The sequence below is a fragment of the Beta vulgaris genome, chromosome 4, assembly GCF_026745355.1.
Source record: "Beta vulgaris subsp. vulgaris cultivar EL10 chromosome 4, EL10.2, whole genome shotgun sequence".
NCBI lineage: Eukaryota > Viridiplantae > Streptophyta > Magnoliopsida > Caryophyllales > Amaranthaceae > Beta > Beta vulgaris.
Window position 1 is genome coordinate 48,473,812 of NC_079205.1, and position 16,864 is coordinate 48,490,675.

The window sequence follows — 16,864 nt, forward strand, 5'->3', positions numbered from 1 at the left end:
TAGATTTTGACCTGAACCCTAAATAAATGGATCCTACCCAAAAACCAATATGAGGAAAGTGGATCTATTTTACACGATATACGAATTAAAGATACACTTGATTGGGCGAACATGACTAGGCTTGATTTCCTAATAACTACTCACCCAAGTATCAACATATAACTATAGTTACCTGCTTTTTTTCCCATTTCCTTGGCCAGTTCTCAACTAAAATCTTGTGATATAAACCTCCAAATCACAAAATCTGCAGCTGATGAGTTGAGAAATTAGAAAAAAAGTCTAAAATGGGGAAGAAAAAAACATGGTACATGTGCTTTCCAATAAACATTTAAGGATATTTGTTGATGTCACTATTTTCTACTACTTCCAGAACCATTCTGGAAAGATGAAACCTTTTCCCGTCAGGGTACTACAATTTTAGGATGGCAACCTGGGGCCTCAATGGCTCAAAAGGCAGGGCAACGAGTAAAAGGAGCTATGGTCTTAAGGACCCAAACACATGAAGAAAGAAGGGATAAGAGGAAAAGGGGAGCCTCCCATGTGCCTTGATGAGAAAACGAACCTTGGTCCTGGTGACTCCCAAAGTTCGCGAGGATTCTCAAGTGAAAGTTGTTATCCCCATCAGGCCATCACCTCCTACCTTCTTTTTCCATGTGCTAAAACAAACAAACTAAATCTCTAGCACAGTAGCAGCATGCTATGCTGCCAATGGGTTCTGCTACAAGTTTATCCTGAATCTTATAGTGTACTACTACAAGTCTACACTAAAATTAATCATATACCCCTAGGTTCAACTTGCTAACATGTCTCTTTAGGTTGAATGCAGGGAGTTGCACTATTCAGGGGAAGTTGAATTTCCTAGAAAATGCGATAAATTGCATAGTTGACTGCAGCTAGCAGAACTCCCTGTAAAGTTCCACTTACCTGGGTTGGGGGGGGGGGGACTTCTCAGGATTTTGCAGTTCCTGTGTTTTTTTTTTGTCAACCAAAAACCACTTATATACTCTCCAAATGTCCAACATTGGAAATTGAAGTCTCCAAAAGGTAATGTAATCCTATGACACGTTCGACTGATTTGCAATTCAACAAATATATAAAAGGAAACGCTGCATAACTCTACACGTTGCATGACTCGTTGAACCAACGTCCAACAAAACAATTAAAGACGTATTGCCATTAATCAAGATTCAAGATGTTTTGCATAGCAAACTTATCTTATGACATCTCCCGAACAAACAATAACACCAAAGGTGTAAAATGACACGATAGTCACACAGATCTCCGAAACTCAAAACACCTCAACTTTACCAATAATTCGGTCAACTTCAAAACAACATTGTATATCCAAACAAAAGTTTGCTCACATGTAAAATCAGTTTAACTTATACAAGTCACTAAAGATAGATATAACTCAATTAGTTAACCACCTTTAGGGTTTGAAATTAACAACATAAAGACCAGAAGAACCAGCATCATCCTCAACTACAGTTACTAAACATACAGGGTGGTCAAAAACAAACCCTGGAACAAACCATAACTTGCAAAATATGTCAATATGAATCCTGCCTTCTCTATTCATCAAATCATTGCTATACATGAAATTTTGCATTGAGCAAAGAGCTACACACATAGAATAAACATTATTCAACAGCTCTCTTTTATGTCAAACTAAAAAAGAGAATATCTATGAACTCAAAGGTACTACCTACACATATATAATCAGCAAATTGATATTCGATCATTGATCAACCAGGAAAAAATTAGAGAAACTCAAATCACATCAACTAACCTACTCCGATCACCCCCCAAGAACCAAACTTTTAACTCCCCATTGACCTGAGCTCCTCCAACGACAACTTAATTTGATCTTGAACCAACTCCAAACGCTTCGAATACACCTCAAGCTCCAAAATTTGCTGTTTTCTCCACTTCTCATCCATTACATCCCCGCCATTATTCCCCACCAAATTCGGCCCTGAAAAATTCAAGGGAACGGCATTTAATGCCAAAGCCCCGACGCCCTTGATCCCACCACCACCACTGCCTGCCATAACGGTCCCATTCACTGCATTACTCACCAAATCCTTAACCAAAGGCGACAAACAACTCCTCACAGCCTCCTCTATCAACCCCTGCATTGTTGAACCAAGATTGATATTACTACTACTAATATTATTAGTATTATTATTATTCGCGTTGTGATTAATACTATTTTCGTTCACATTAATCCCACCCTCTCCACCAACATTCCCTCCCAAACTCACATTCCTCCCAAACTTCTCCTCCACTTTCACCCTAGGCCTCTTCCTCGACGACAATTTTGCAGCAGGACTATTCAAATTGGACATCATAATATCAAAACCAACAGCATTACTATTAATACTATTATTATTGTTATTATTATAACTACCAGTGCTACCTGCCTTATGATCCACCATCATCGGTGTCGAACCCCCCGCCGCGCTGTTGAGGTTGATATGACTTATCACAAAGCTGCTATTCGGTGGCCTCGGAGGCGTCCCTGCTGCTAGAACCGAATTAGGGTTAGGGTTAGGGTTTTGATCGTCATCATCAAATTCAACAACACCTCGAAAATTAGGGGACAAATTAGTCCAAATCTTCCTTGAAATCTCAAACGTAGCTTGATCATGAGGACTCTTAAAGACAAAATCTTTACCAGAACTCATCTTACTCAAAACATTCCGATACTTCTTCTTCAACCTCCTCAATTTCTCAACCAACTGATTCTTATTAAACTCCAATTGCAGCTTAGACTTGATCTGATCATAAAACGCCGCCGTATCATGATGATGACCAGACGACGTCGTACCACGGCTAGATGTATACTCTAGAAAACCTTGAAGAAGCTCGATCTCGTCTTCATCAGTCCATAGACGTTGAAACAACCTTCTAGAATCATCGATCGGCTTCTTCTCTGGAGTTACGATGAGAGAAGAGGATACCAGAGGATCAATACGGTGACGTTTAGGGTCAGGTAACGCGATTGTAACAGCGTTAACTGACGTCGGAGGAGGAACGGAAACAGCGACAGAGATTGAAGAGGAAGGAATGGCGACAGTAACGGCGGTGGAATCTGCTTCAACATCTCCGGCGATGACGGAATCTCCGGCGGAAGAAGAATCGGAATCTCCGGCGACATCGTCATCTGGAACGGCGCCGTTTAGAGGTTCACTGTCGTCGTCATCGTCGTCGAAGTCGTCGTCGTTGAAAGGAGGATGTGGTTCTACCTCGAAAGCCATAGCACCATGAAAGGTTGGGAGGAGAGAGAAAATTGAGGTTGTTGGTTAGGTTAAAAGTTTTACAAGTTAGGAGAGAGAGAGAGAGAGAGTTAGGACCGGAAAGGGTGGTTAGGAGATGGGAGTTCACGAGTTGTTTGTTTGAGGGATAGATGGATGGATGGATGTGTGAATGAATTGTTATGTTATGAGTTATGACTTATGTGTGGAAATTGTAATGTGTCCCTATTGCGTGTTGGGGTTGTGTTTGTTTGGGAGAAGAAACCAAATGGGTGAGGGGGCCACTTGTGTCAATGTGTGTGTGGGTTAAGTGAGTTTATTGGACTTTGTTTGGGGGGTGTGTGGGTTAAGAATTAAGATGATGAAATTGTCTAAATGTCTACTAATCAATGAGAGTAGGTGACTACTATGCATTGTTGTTGATTAGATGGAAGACTACGGCCTGCGAGTGTGTTTGGCAATTGGTTGTTGGTTGTTGGTTGTTGGCTGTTGGTTGTTTTGTATTGCTGGTTTGAGTGGTTTTGCATTGCTGGTTTGAGGGGTTGTTTTGCGTTTGTTGATTGATTATTGACTATTTATGAATGTGTTATGGTGAAACTAGTTGATGGTGTTAGTTGTTTAATACAAAATGAAATAATATATATACTAGGGACGAAGCATATAAGGGGCATCAAAGGGTTGTGGCCCCTGCTAGCCCAATCATACCTGTAATATATAAGATGTCCAAATAAAAGAAAATTATGAATTCTAGTAAAGTGATCCCTCACAACACAATAATAATAATAAAAAAAAAACAGGTATACTTGGCTCTCCTCCTTAACCATGTCTGACTTTACCCTTGATATATACCAAAAGTTAATACATGAAACTCTTTTATTTTAACCCTAATTACAAACTCTGATCAAAAAATAATGTGTGTGCAATAAGCAAAGTAGAATGCTACAGACTTTTTTGGCTCTAATATGAAACTCACTCATTAATAGTAGAAGGAAAAGGAATACCTTGTGCAAATGTTTCCACTTAAGTCAAATGTACAAATTGAAAACACGTTCAATGTAGATAAAGGTGTAAATGGAATGATAAAACTCTTAGATTCTAGTTATTAACTCATATTAGTATGAACATGCATAAAAGTGGTTTGGCAAACGTGCAACTCCTAATATCATATGACTCACCTAATATGATAATTAGAAACCTTAGACATACAATCTGAAGTTGACTCAACAAAAACTCCATTTATTTTACACATACCTTTTTTAGAGGTATTTTCAAACATACCTAATTGAACTCTTATAGGATAATATTTAAAATATTTTTATTCTATGAAACTCTGAGAAAAACAAACTCTTATAATGACTCAACCATCTAAATGCATGTAATAATTTTACAAATAAAGAAAACACGTAAATTAAAACTACCAAATGAGTAGTGAAAGAATTATAGGCATATGTTATACCATGTTTAAGACAATTACATATATAAAGAATGATTGTTTGGCCCTAATCTTTTAGATTGAATTTAGCTAAGTAAAATTAAATGAAGTTGAAGCTAAAGATGGTTGATGGATGTTGTTGGCCATTTTAGTAGTAGTTTTCCCTCTACCACGATTTGAACGTTCTCACCATGTTAATGGGTGATTGTCTGATAGCCAAATAACTGATAATACATGCCGTAGTCATGTTCATTGTTCCCGCAATATGTACACTGAGCACTTCATTCATCGTCTATCCTAATTAGTAACTTCACTCTAGTCTCTCTCTAAAAGCTCCCAAACCCTAAAAACACTCAACTCGCCTCCCAACACAGGCTCGATGGTGGCCACTTGGAGCGTCGCTCACGCGATCGTCAGCGAGCTTGCACGTAGTTCATTCGATCTACATAAGGTTTAGTTCCCTCTCCCCTCGTTTTTCCCGTTTTTATGTCATTCTTCTTCCCCCTCCCCTATTTGTCGTTGTCGGTCCCCCTTCCCCCTCCCCTGTTAGTGGTCATTGGTACCCCCCCTTCCCCCTCCCCTGTAAGTGGTCATTGGTCCCCCCTTCCCCCTCCCATGTTAGTGGTCCTCGATCCCCTTCCCTTTACCCTAGGTGTTGGTCTCCCCTTCCCCCCTCCCCCTCCCCTGTTGGTGGTAGTAAGTCTTCCCTTCCCCCTCCCCTTTTAGAAGTAGTCATCCCCCCCCCCTTTTCCCCTCTTCTGTTAGTGGTAGTAGGTCTTCCCTTCCCCCTTCCTATTAGTAGTAGTCGGTCTCCCCTTTCCCCCCCTCCCCTATTAGTGTTCATCTATTTTCCCTTCCCCTTCCTTGTTCCATGTTTGATGTTTTACCACATCTTCCCCTTCCCCATCCCCTGTTAGGTGCTTTAGTGCATCTTCCCCTTCCCCTGTTCGTTGTTGTATTGTGGCATGGTCAATCGATTCGAGTGACTGTCTTGTCGTCGGCGCTGTTTGGTTTGTTGTTATAGCTTAGGTGTGGTTGGTTCTCTTGAGAAGCACCGACAAAGTTCGTATAGTGAAGACTAGTAAGCGAAGGTTGTTTTTGCCTATGGTGATTAGTCCTTCAGTTTGTTTCAGTTTCGTTTTCTATTTTAGTCTTAGTTTAGTCGTATCCACATCCAATTATCCTTGCCATTTTTTTTATGGTTATGCTAGGATGGTGGTTAGTAGTGCTAGGTGGGTAATAGAAGGATCTTGGTTTCATGTGATGAGAAATGATCTAGGAAATAAGATGCAGTGAGAGTTGGAAACAGTTAGAGAAGCGTGATAGAGGGGCGACTGATGAAGAAGGGACCGAAGATAGAGGGGCGACAGATAGAAGAGATACAGAAAGAAGAAATAGAGCTAAGGAATGTATAAACTATTTTTTTAAACACAAATTGGAATATTAAATTACCTAGCCATAAAGGCCCAAAGTTTTACATACAAAAAAGAGTATAGACGATGAAACGTAGTCAGATACTAAGCCAACTACAAGCCCTTAACTTTACAATTTTTTTTTTTTTTAAAAAAAAAACAGTAGCAAAACGTAAGCATGATATTGTGAAAGTATTATTTGGTGTTGTGATATATGCAAAGGAGTATAAAAGGATTATTTGGTGTTGTATTATATATTTAGCTTAATAATATGGTTTAAAGTCGAATTGCACAAAACCATAAAAAAATATTTCACACAAAGCTTTTATGTTATGATATTGTTTAGAGTGTCTTATAAATCATCCTTTTACTTTGTTTGTGGCTCTTTAATATTTATGTTATTCTACTTTGGTGTCATAATGATGCAATATATTATTGAGACGTTTATTTATAATAGAGATGATATCATATTTTACTTTACGAGTTTTTATACTCAAATTCAGCTTCGTATTTGGCTTTGATGTGTATGTATTTAACTTTCAATTTGATATGTACAGATTTGTCATTTATATATAATAGACAAATTACTTTAGTTGTTGGACAAATTGAGCTCCCTATTGATTATCTCAAATTATTTTTCAAGGTTATTATGACAATTAATCTCTATCATATATGTCAAGAGGGGTAGTTCTTCAAATCACTACATAATAGAATGAAATAACATCAATAAATTATAATAATTGCACTAAAAATTAATACGTGTACTCTTTAATGGATGAAAATAATACAAGTTATGCAACAAAAAAATGGAATGAATTAAGAATTAAAGACGTTAAATGTCTATTAAAAAATTATATTTGTATTCGCACGCATCGCGTGCATATAAGACTAGTCTATATAAATGAAAACCTAATAATTTGAGATACGGTGGAGAAATTTTTACTTAATAATTGGAGCGTTTTTGGTCAATTAAAGCACTCCGATGATTGAAGGTGGAGGTCAAAAAATTTGGAGAAAAAACACATAAATTTCGAAATGCGGTTGTAGAGGTGAGTTTTAAAAAAATTCAATTTCTTTTTGCATGTGAGAAAATCTGAAATCTGGAGATTGTCAGTGTTTTGGAATTATTATTTGCTGAACCATGTGAGAGATGATTCTAGTAGGATTAGTTATTGAACCATGGAGGAGAGTTTCTCATATATGGAAAGAAATTGTGTTTTTTCAAATTCTTAGTCCATGATAAGATTGATTTTTGAATTTTTTTTTTTTTTTTTTTGGAAAGTTATAGTTATATCTGTGATTGTGAGTAAAATGTTGATTCAAAATGTTTGTTTTTTTAAAACACTCTGTAAATATGTTTTTTCGAATGGTGTTCGAACTTATGCAATGTATTCAAATGCAATTCTCAAATTTAAGTTTGTGGATGACTTGATGGGGAAAAATTAGTTATATTTATAAATTTTTGAGAAAAGTTTAAGATTTGATGGGGAAAAATTAGTTCTATTTAGAAATTTATGAGAAAATTTTGAGAGCAAATTATCGGATCATTTAGTGCAAGTTGTCAGGTGTAAATCAGAAATTTATCAGTTCGTTTAGTGCATCTGTCACATAAGGTTAAATTACTTGCATTGCAGTGTTAGTAAGAATTACCTTTTCTGATTGAATTTGTTGTTGCTATGTTTGTTTGCTCCTCTTGATTGATAATGGTACTCACTTCTCACTGTGTCCAAAATTAAATGTTAGACTTGAATAATTTAGGGGCTTGTGCTTTTCCGTAGAATTATGATGTGTTGTACATGTTTTCTTTTGTTTTGCAGGCTAAAGTAAGAATTGGGTTTTGCTGAATAATAGAAGGGTGGGAATAGAAAGAAGATGAAGCAAGAAACTGCCCTGTAGTTTTGATTTGGTTTCAAGTGTTTTTGAATTTTATGGTGCAGTTGTAACTGTAATAATCGGATTTCCCCCTTTTTTAATTTTTTCCCCCTAATCTTAGTGAGGGCAAAATAAGGATTACAATATTTTGGTGTCTCCCCTCTCTTCCCATATAGAATAGAGATTCAAGAGTCTTGAGATTTATCATCTTGTGAACAAAAGGGTTCGACAAGATGAAATGCAACAATCTATCTCTGAAGATAATTTGGGTTAACATACTCTCTCTCATTATATTAGGTCTTTTTTGACAAGACAAATTACCTAAACCCACCAAAAGTTACCCAAGATCAGATTCATTTGGATTGGATCAGCAACAAGTTGGGTTTTTTTAGTAGGGTATGTAAGAACAAGTGAAGCTCATCTTAATGCTTGTTTGCTTTATATTTGGTTGTAATAACATTAGGTTGTAATTTCATTTTTAAATTAATGTAAATTTTTGCAATGTCGAAAAAAATATACATACACTGAACAACAATAAAGACAATAGGTGTCGCGACCTGAATTTAACTTGACATACACTAGTGGAAAAATGAAGAAGGGCTGCGCTAAAAAAGGCATGTAGGGCTGCGCTTTTTGACAGCAGCCCTTTCAGTAGCAGCCCTTCACTTTTTAAGTAGGGCTGCGCTAGAAGGGCTTAAGCTAGAAGGGCTGCGCTAGTTAGGAAAAAGCGCAGCCCTTCTAGCCCAGAAGGGCTGCGCTAGTTAGGAAAAAGCGCAGCCCTTCTGGGCTAGAAGGGCTGCGCTTTTTCCTAACTAGCGCAGCCCTTCCTACCAAAAAAAAAAAATTTTTTTTTTTTTTGTCATTTTTTTACTCATAATCTCACATTTTCTGAAATTAAACAGAAGAGAAACGAAACGAAAATACTAAACCCAAAACAATAAAAAAAATGAAACGAAAATGAAAAAAAGGAACAAAAACTAATATACAAAGAGAAGTATACAATAAGTATACAAGAAGTATACAAGAACATTAATCAAAATAAACAAAGAGAAGTATACAAGAATAACATTAATCAAAATAAACAACGAGAAGTATACAAGAATAACATTAATCAAAATAAACAAAGAGAAGTATACAAGAATAACATTCAAAACAAAGAGAAGTATACAAGAACATTAATCAAAACAAAGAGAAGTATACAAGCAAGAACATTAATCAAAACAAAGAGAAGTATACAAGAACATTAATCAAAATATATAAACAAAGAGAAGTATACAAGAACATTATAGATCTGAAAAAATACAAGAACTACAACCTAATAATGTTTAAATACATAAAACAAAACCCAAATACATAATTTAAAGGAAAAAAAAATTTCGGAAAAACTTAAAATGGCTATTTGGAGGCTTAAACGAACTCGGATGGCTTAAAAAGCCTAAACATCACCGCAAAGCAGTGAGTTTGACATGTTGGCTCGTTCCGCTTCCGAAAAGGTATCACAATAGGCAATCGGACTCCGTCGTCATGTTTAGTGCAAATCGGAAAAACTTAAAATGGGTTTTTGAGACAAATGTTTATGGGAGTTTTTGAGAGAGAAGAGAAGATAGAGAGAGAAGAGAGGGTGAGAGATAAGGAGGAAAGGAATAATGAGGGACGTGAGAGAGGAGAGAGAATGAGGGATAATATATTTGACGAATCCCCGCTCAATATTTCAAAGCGCGCGATTCCGAAATTTCAAAATTTTTCAGGAAGGGCTGCGCTTTTTTTAAAAAGCGCAGCCCTACTAAGCAGAAGGGCTGCGCTTTTTAAAAAAGCGCAACCCTTCACTTAGTAGGGCTGCGCTTTTCAAAAAGGCGCAGCCCTTCTTACCTACAGAAGGGCTGCGCTTTTTTGAAAAAGCGCAGCCCTACTAGTGAAGGGCTGCGCCTTTTTTAAAAAGCGCAGCCCTTCTTCTTAGTAGGGCTGCGCTTTTTTAAAAAAGCGCAGCCCTTTATGTTTTTTCCCCTAGTGATATAATATACTCCCTCCATCTCATAATATAATAATGCTTGTTTCTCATTCTTTAAGGGAAATAAAACTTGAAATGATATACAATTGATGTTGTGGAGAAAAACTGATTTTCTGAGAAAGAATGGGGACTAATGGATTAAAGAGTTTTTAATGTAAATCAACCTAAAAATAATTTAATGGAGAATAATTAATGTGGAATTAAAAAGGAAACAAGAACAATATTTCAGAAAAACCAAAAAAGAATACAACACATTGTATTATGGGAGAACCTCATAAGCATTTCTTACAGTGTTTTCAAACCCACCCACCCCCTCTGTTTCTCATTTGTTTTCAAGCCCGCTCGAGGTCCGGACCGGCCCGTTTTCCGCTATGTGGGATGCGGGCCTGTCACGGTCAAGAAATTTTATTTCCAGCCCGCACCAGCATGAGCGCGCGTGGGCCGGCCGGCGGGCCGAACGCTCCTTTCCTTTGTTTTTTACCCTGAAACTGTCAAAAATACAACATAAAACATGGGCCGGCCCACGGGAAGCACGAGCTCGGGCCGGGGGCTCGTGGACAAATTTTTAAAATTTCAAGCCCGGCCCGCCATTTACTCAAGCCCGCGAGCCGAGCCCGTGAACAAGCTCGGCTCGGCCCATGCCCACCTCTAGTTATAGCTTATAATAGTTTCCAATATGTTATACTCGCTCCGTTTCCTAAAGATCTTCCCTCTTTCCGTTTAAGTGCGTGTCCAAAAGATCTTCCCTCTTTTACTTTATTCCTTATTTGGAATTTATTTTTCCCTTTTTACCCTCTTATGTCCCTATCATATGGTCCACCATTACATTATTAATTCAATTTTACTCCCTTTCTCTCTCCTACTTTAACCCATTTTTATTTGTTTATTTATCTTAACCCCTTTCTCTCTCCTACTTTACCCACCCCACACCCCACACAAATAAAACCTCATTGGTATTTGTAGGAACAGTAACAAGAAAGATCTTTAGAAAACGGAGGTAGTAGCTCATAACACGCATATCAATCTAGGTTGAAATGCATTGCCCAAATAGAGTGCGTCCCAAATCCCAATGTTACCCATTTGTGTGGATATGAGCACACACTAACACTCGCAAATTCTTACATTGTTTTCAAACCAAAACCCCCCCCCCCCCTCCTCTGTTTCTTCCAAGTTTGTTTCCAAAATGTCCAGTAATAGCTTATAACAGTTGCCAATATGTTATAGCTCCTAGCACACATATCAATCTAGATTGAAGAAAATAAATGCATTACCCAACTAGAGTTTGTCCTATCATTACCTATGTGGGTGGGTATAAGAAGAAATTGTAAATTGTATTAGCGAGTTAATGATTGTATTAGCTAGTTTGACTAGCAAATTATATTAGCAGTTTCCATAAAAGTGTTTGGTAAGTAACTAATAGCTACTTGTTATTTGATCGTGTAATATGATCAATAAGGACATGACATATCTATTATTGTACTTTTTATTATTTGTATATGTAACTTTTTAAAAGTTTAGGATATAAATGTAATTTAGCCTACTCATACCAAAACTTCTAATGTGAAAAAACTACTCCCCTAATTTTTTTCAAAAAATGTTTTTATGCCCAATTAGCTATCCTAAATCTTATTTACCAAACAGTCAAATTTAAAAGTGACTAGTTAAATACTCTAACATTTGTTCACAACTATAGTTTTCATTAAACCTCTCCTTACCAAGTAAGTATAACCGTATAAATTAACAAGAGAGAAAAGGTCATAGAGGAGACAGACTAGAGAACCGTTGACGAGGTAGAACCAAATTTAGCAGGTCTTCAGCGAAGGAAAGAAGAAAGTGCAAGATGTGTGGCAGAAAGCAGAAAGGCATGCATGCAGGTGAGCCATCAATTAGTGATTCCAACGGGCATTATTGCTCCTTCCACTAGAAACTAAGGCTATGTTGAGTTCACCTGAAATTTTCTGATTTGAACTTATCTGATCTGAACTTATTTTTTCTGATCTGATCTGATCTGAACTTATTTTTTCTGATCTGATCTGATCTGATATGATTTACAAGATCTTATCTTTTATAAAATATATTATTACTATTATATTATTACTTTGTAAATCATTATTATGCAATACATTATAAGATATTCTTTATAGTATTACTATTATTATCATTTTATTTCTATTACAACTTTTACACAATTTTTATCATTAATAATAATTATTATTATTATCATTATTATAAGAACAACAATAATAATTATAATCATAATTATTAATATTACTAAAAAATAATTATATAACTCAAGTCATTATTTTATAAGAGCACTTATACAATGTTTCACACTTTCCCTTAAAAAAAAGTTTCACACTTGAGATGTCGGCAAACTCAACTCTTTTTTTCAATATAAAATAGAATAAGATATGCAAACAACTATGACTTGAGCAAAAAATAAATAAATATCGTGCAACTTCAAATAGCTAGAGAGATTTGGAATTCGGTAGGAAGAGGTATACCGAATCTAAATTTATAATTTGTATCTCATACTTAGCTTATTTTGAAATGTAATCCGAACTTAGTAGTTTCGTTGTCATGAATTTGAGATATCATATTTTATATCTTTCTTATTTTTGCGTCAATTTTATATTATTAACACGTGGCTTTTAATTTTCTATTATTTAATAACAACAAAATAACTTAATATAATAATAACAATGACATTTTAAATGGTAACCAGATAATAATAATTACCAATATTAATAATTAATAAGTACAACAATAACAACAATAATAATTCTTTTGAACAAATGTACTAGTAAATAATTATACTCCCTTTGTATTTTTTTTATCTTTCTCACTTAGAATCTTGACACTATTCACAATTAGAGATAAACTTTTAGATTTTTCTCAATATATAAGAAAAAATATAGTCATGTGGGGTCTTGTTTGATTCGTCTCAATGAGTACTTTATTAATATTCGATTATTATAATTTTTATTAATATGTAGTGAAAGATTTTTAATAATAATGAGTTTTTAAATATGGTCTGATATGATCTGAACTGATCTGATATGGTCTGATCTGATCTGATCTGGTATGGTCTGATCTGGTCTGATCTGATCTGATCTGATCTGGTCTGATCTGATCTGATCTGATCTGGTCTGATCTGATCTGATCTGATTTGATTTGATCTGAACTTATTTTTTCTGATCTGATCTGAACATATTTTTTCTAGTCTGATATGATCTGATCTGATTAGATCTGAAATAAGCAAAAATAAGGTGAACTGAACATAGCCTAAGTACTCTCTAAACGGGAGTATTAGATATGCTCTAAAATTATTAAACACTCACCCTTTCAAGTTTCAACCGCAATTTTTGGATCCACCAATTATTTATTGCAAATCCAAATGAACTATATTATACAAAAATTAATTGTAACAAAATAAAAGTTGACTATAGATATAAAAATAGATTAAAACAAAGAAAATGATTACATTATACAAAAATTAACTATATCATACAAAAATTAACTATTACATACAAAAATTAACTATATAAAAGGTGGATTATATCATACCAAAATTGACTACACAAGAAGATTATATCATACTAAAACTGACTATATTAAATAAACACTAAGTCACTGACTATATCATATAGAACTGACCATATCATACAATACTTTATACTTACTTAGGGTGCGTTCTCTTTAACTTATTGGCCTTGAACTTATCTGAACTGAACTTATTGGAACTTATTAAACCTGATTGGACCTGATTCAACTTATTGAACCTGATTGAACTTGATTGGAACTTATTGGACCTTATTAGAACTTATTGACCTTATTGAAACTTATTAGATCTTATTGGCCCTGATTGAAACTTATTAGACCTTATTGGACCTGATTGAAACTTATTAGACCTTATTGGACTTGATTGAAACTTATTTGACCTTATTAGACAAAAAAATTGACCATTAATAACATAAATATTACCCCTAACGTAAATACTACCCCTCAAAATTTATTATGAAGTAATAATTATTAAAATTCGTCCTTTAAAAAAATTATTAATTATCTCTTTTGATAATTAATTTAACCAAAAAAATTTACTATTTATATATTTGCCTATACATAACTTTGACCACTAATATATCTAATACTCTTGTTTTGATTTTATAAAGCACTAGTGAAAAATCAAAAGTTGATTAACATTTATTGCTAACAAGTTAAAATTGGTACATATGAAAAATTCTCACCCCACTTTCATTTATGTGAAGGTAGTAGAATGCATTAACTCATTATCTCTCACTCTACATTTATATCTACACTAGTTTTTATATGCACGCGATGCGTGCGAAGATACGTAGAAAATTAATTTCTTTTAGGAGATGAAGAAAATTAAATCAACTAGTTTTTATATGCACGCGATGCGTGCGAACATACGTACAAATTTTTTTTTTAGGAGATGAAAAAATTAAATTAATTATTAATTTTTCTAATAAATTAGGAATATTTGAATTCTTGATGGTTTTCTTTTTGTAATATTTTTTTATTTTTTAAATTTATTAGATAGTTTTCTTTTTTATTTTTTCATTAAAGGAAGTAGTTATAATATAGATGTTATGAGGGTAAAATGGGGTTTCTAATATTTTGGTGTCCTACCCCTCTTCCCATATAGAACTAGTTATTAGGCCCGGGCTACGCCCCGGGTAAGAAAAATTTCATTTATTAATATTGTATTTTGATATGATATCACTAATTACAGCTTGGTCTAGTGGTTAAAACTTTAGTACATGAACTTGAGGTCACGGGATCAAAACCTATACCATGCAATTTCTGATTTTTTTTGTTGTACATGGATTATATCAACTAAAACTCCCTAGGGAGAGCGCCACGTGGCACCGTTCCTGGTTTGCGCACGCCTTTTAATATATTAGTATAGATAGAGATAAAAAAAAGAAAACTACCTAGTCTTACATGCACGCAATGCGTGCGATAATGTGTGATAACAAATTAAGTACAAAATAAAATTAATTGGGTAGAAAAACCGTCTTTAGATTTTATTTTTTCAAAAAACTGATATTCAGTTTAAATGTCTTACTTTCCCCCCCTTTTTCATTCAAATGAAATAGTTAGTTATCCTCTAATTTTTTTTCCTTTTTTTCCTTTTTCTATTTTTTGGTGTCCCCCATGTGTTGCCTTATATAATAGAGATTGTTATTAGTAACGAAAATATGTCATCTCTAGTTATTTAAAGTCGGATTGCAAAATATTGTAACTATAATGATTATTATTGTTAACCTTAATTATTTGACCATGACTATAATATTAATTAATAATAATATAATCACCTAATAGTAATATGAATAATCAAATAATAGACAATAATACAAGTATAATACTATACATTGTGGTACTTTGATAAAAAATTCTAATAATAACATAATCAGCTAATAGTAATATGATTAATAAAATAATAGACAATAATACAAATATATTATATAATAATAAACACAATACAAGTATAATACTATATAATCATCGTGGTACTTTAATTAAAATTTTAATAATAACATAATGGACAATAATACAAATGTTTATTGAACATTGACTATTTGGACCTTATTAGACCTTATTGGAACTTATTGCACCTGATTGGAACTTATTGAACCTGATTGGAACTTATTGGACCTTATTAGACCTGATTAGAGCTTATTGCCTTTATTGGACCTTATTGAAACTTATCTGAATTTATCTAAACTTATTAGACCTGACACTTAATTTTTTAAAGTGAGAAGAACGCACCTTAATATGCAGTAAGTTATTATGCATCTAATCCATTCAAATTTATTTTACCCTTTCAATTATCTGATGCGAAAGTCATGATATAACCAAAGCTATAGGAAAAAAATAAAAACCCCATACAAGTGGAGTTCACCTACAGTTTATGCACAATAAACAGCTATAGACCCACACCTTATCCAACCAACACCCTCCCAAAACAAAAGGTCTAAAACTTGGCATATGCCTTTTCCATGGATCCTTCTTCCCTCTCCTTCCTCCACAAACTTCTAAGTTTTCAACCAAAACAAACAAACTTCTTAACATTACCACATTTCCAAACTCCTCCCAAAATTAAGCTCCAAAATTAGTTTTCACTTATACAACCAAAAAAAAACCACCATTAAAACAATAATGGCTTCTGCCATTACAAGACCAACAACCTTCTCATTCCACCTTTCCTCACCTTCTCCTCCAAAACCCAAACTTCACTTCACAACATCAACCATTTCCTCTAAAACCCACAAATTTTTCCCACTACAAAACACCTCAAATGGTCTCAATCTCACCCCAAAATCAGTTGATGTATCAAAAGAAGACCAACCCATTATAGAGAATCCAAATTCAGAGGAACCCAGTTCATCAGATTCAGAGAATTTTGATAAACGTAGATTGGAAGAGAAATTTGCAGTGTTAAACACAGGAATTTATGAGTGTAGATCATGTGGTTATAAGTATGATGAATCTGCTGGTGATCCTAACTACCCTGTACCTCCAGGGCTGCCCTTCTCGCAGCTGCCGGAGGATTGGAGGTGTCCAACTTGTGGAGCTGCTAAGAGCTTTTTTGATAGTAAGAGTGTAGAAATTGCCGGTTTTGCGCAGAATCAACAGTTTGGACTTGGGGGTAATTCACTTACTTCTGGACAGAAAGCTCTTCTTATCTATGGTGCATTGTTTGCTTTCTTTTTGTTGTTTTTATCAGGGTACTTTTTGCCATAGTAGTATATTTGAGAAGATTTAAAGGGGGGGGGGGAAATTAAATGTAGTTTTTGTGGATGGGATGTAATTGTAATACTATTGAAATATCAGTACAGAAGGAAAATTTTTCAGA

At 34.6% G+C, this 16,864-nt stretch overlaps 2 protein-coding genes across 3 annotated transcripts; one reads left to right on the forward strand and one right to left on the reverse strand.

The window, feature by feature from the left end:
* Positions 1-1,550: 1,550 nt before the first annotated feature.
* Positions 1,551-3,471, reverse strand: LOC104890963 (probable transcription factor At3g04930). Of its 2 annotated transcripts, XM_010676584.4 has the most exons (2): positions 2,424-3,467; positions 1,551-2,132 (listed from the first exon to the last, which is right to left on the reverse strand). In XM_010676584.4, the coding sequence occupies exons 1-2, from the start codon at positions 3,258-3,260 to the stop codon at positions 1,821-1,823; spliced, it is 1,149 nt and encodes a 382-aa protein (XP_010674886.2). In that variant the 5' UTR covers positions 3,261-3,467; the 3' UTR covers positions 1,551-1,820. The 2 variants fall into 2 exon arrangements, with proteins under 2 accessions (XP_010674886.2, XP_010674885.2); XM_010676583.4 differs by having other exon boundaries at positions 1,551-3,471.
* Positions 3,472-15,896: 12,425 nt separating this feature from the next.
* Positions 15,897-16,864, forward strand: LOC104890964 (hypothetical protein). Its single transcript, XM_010676586.4, has one exon. It carries the CDS (start codon positions 16,168-16,170, stop codon positions 16,750-16,752), a length of 585 nt encoding a protein of 194 aa, XP_010674888.1. The 5' UTR covers positions 15,897-16,167; the 3' UTR covers positions 16,753-16,864.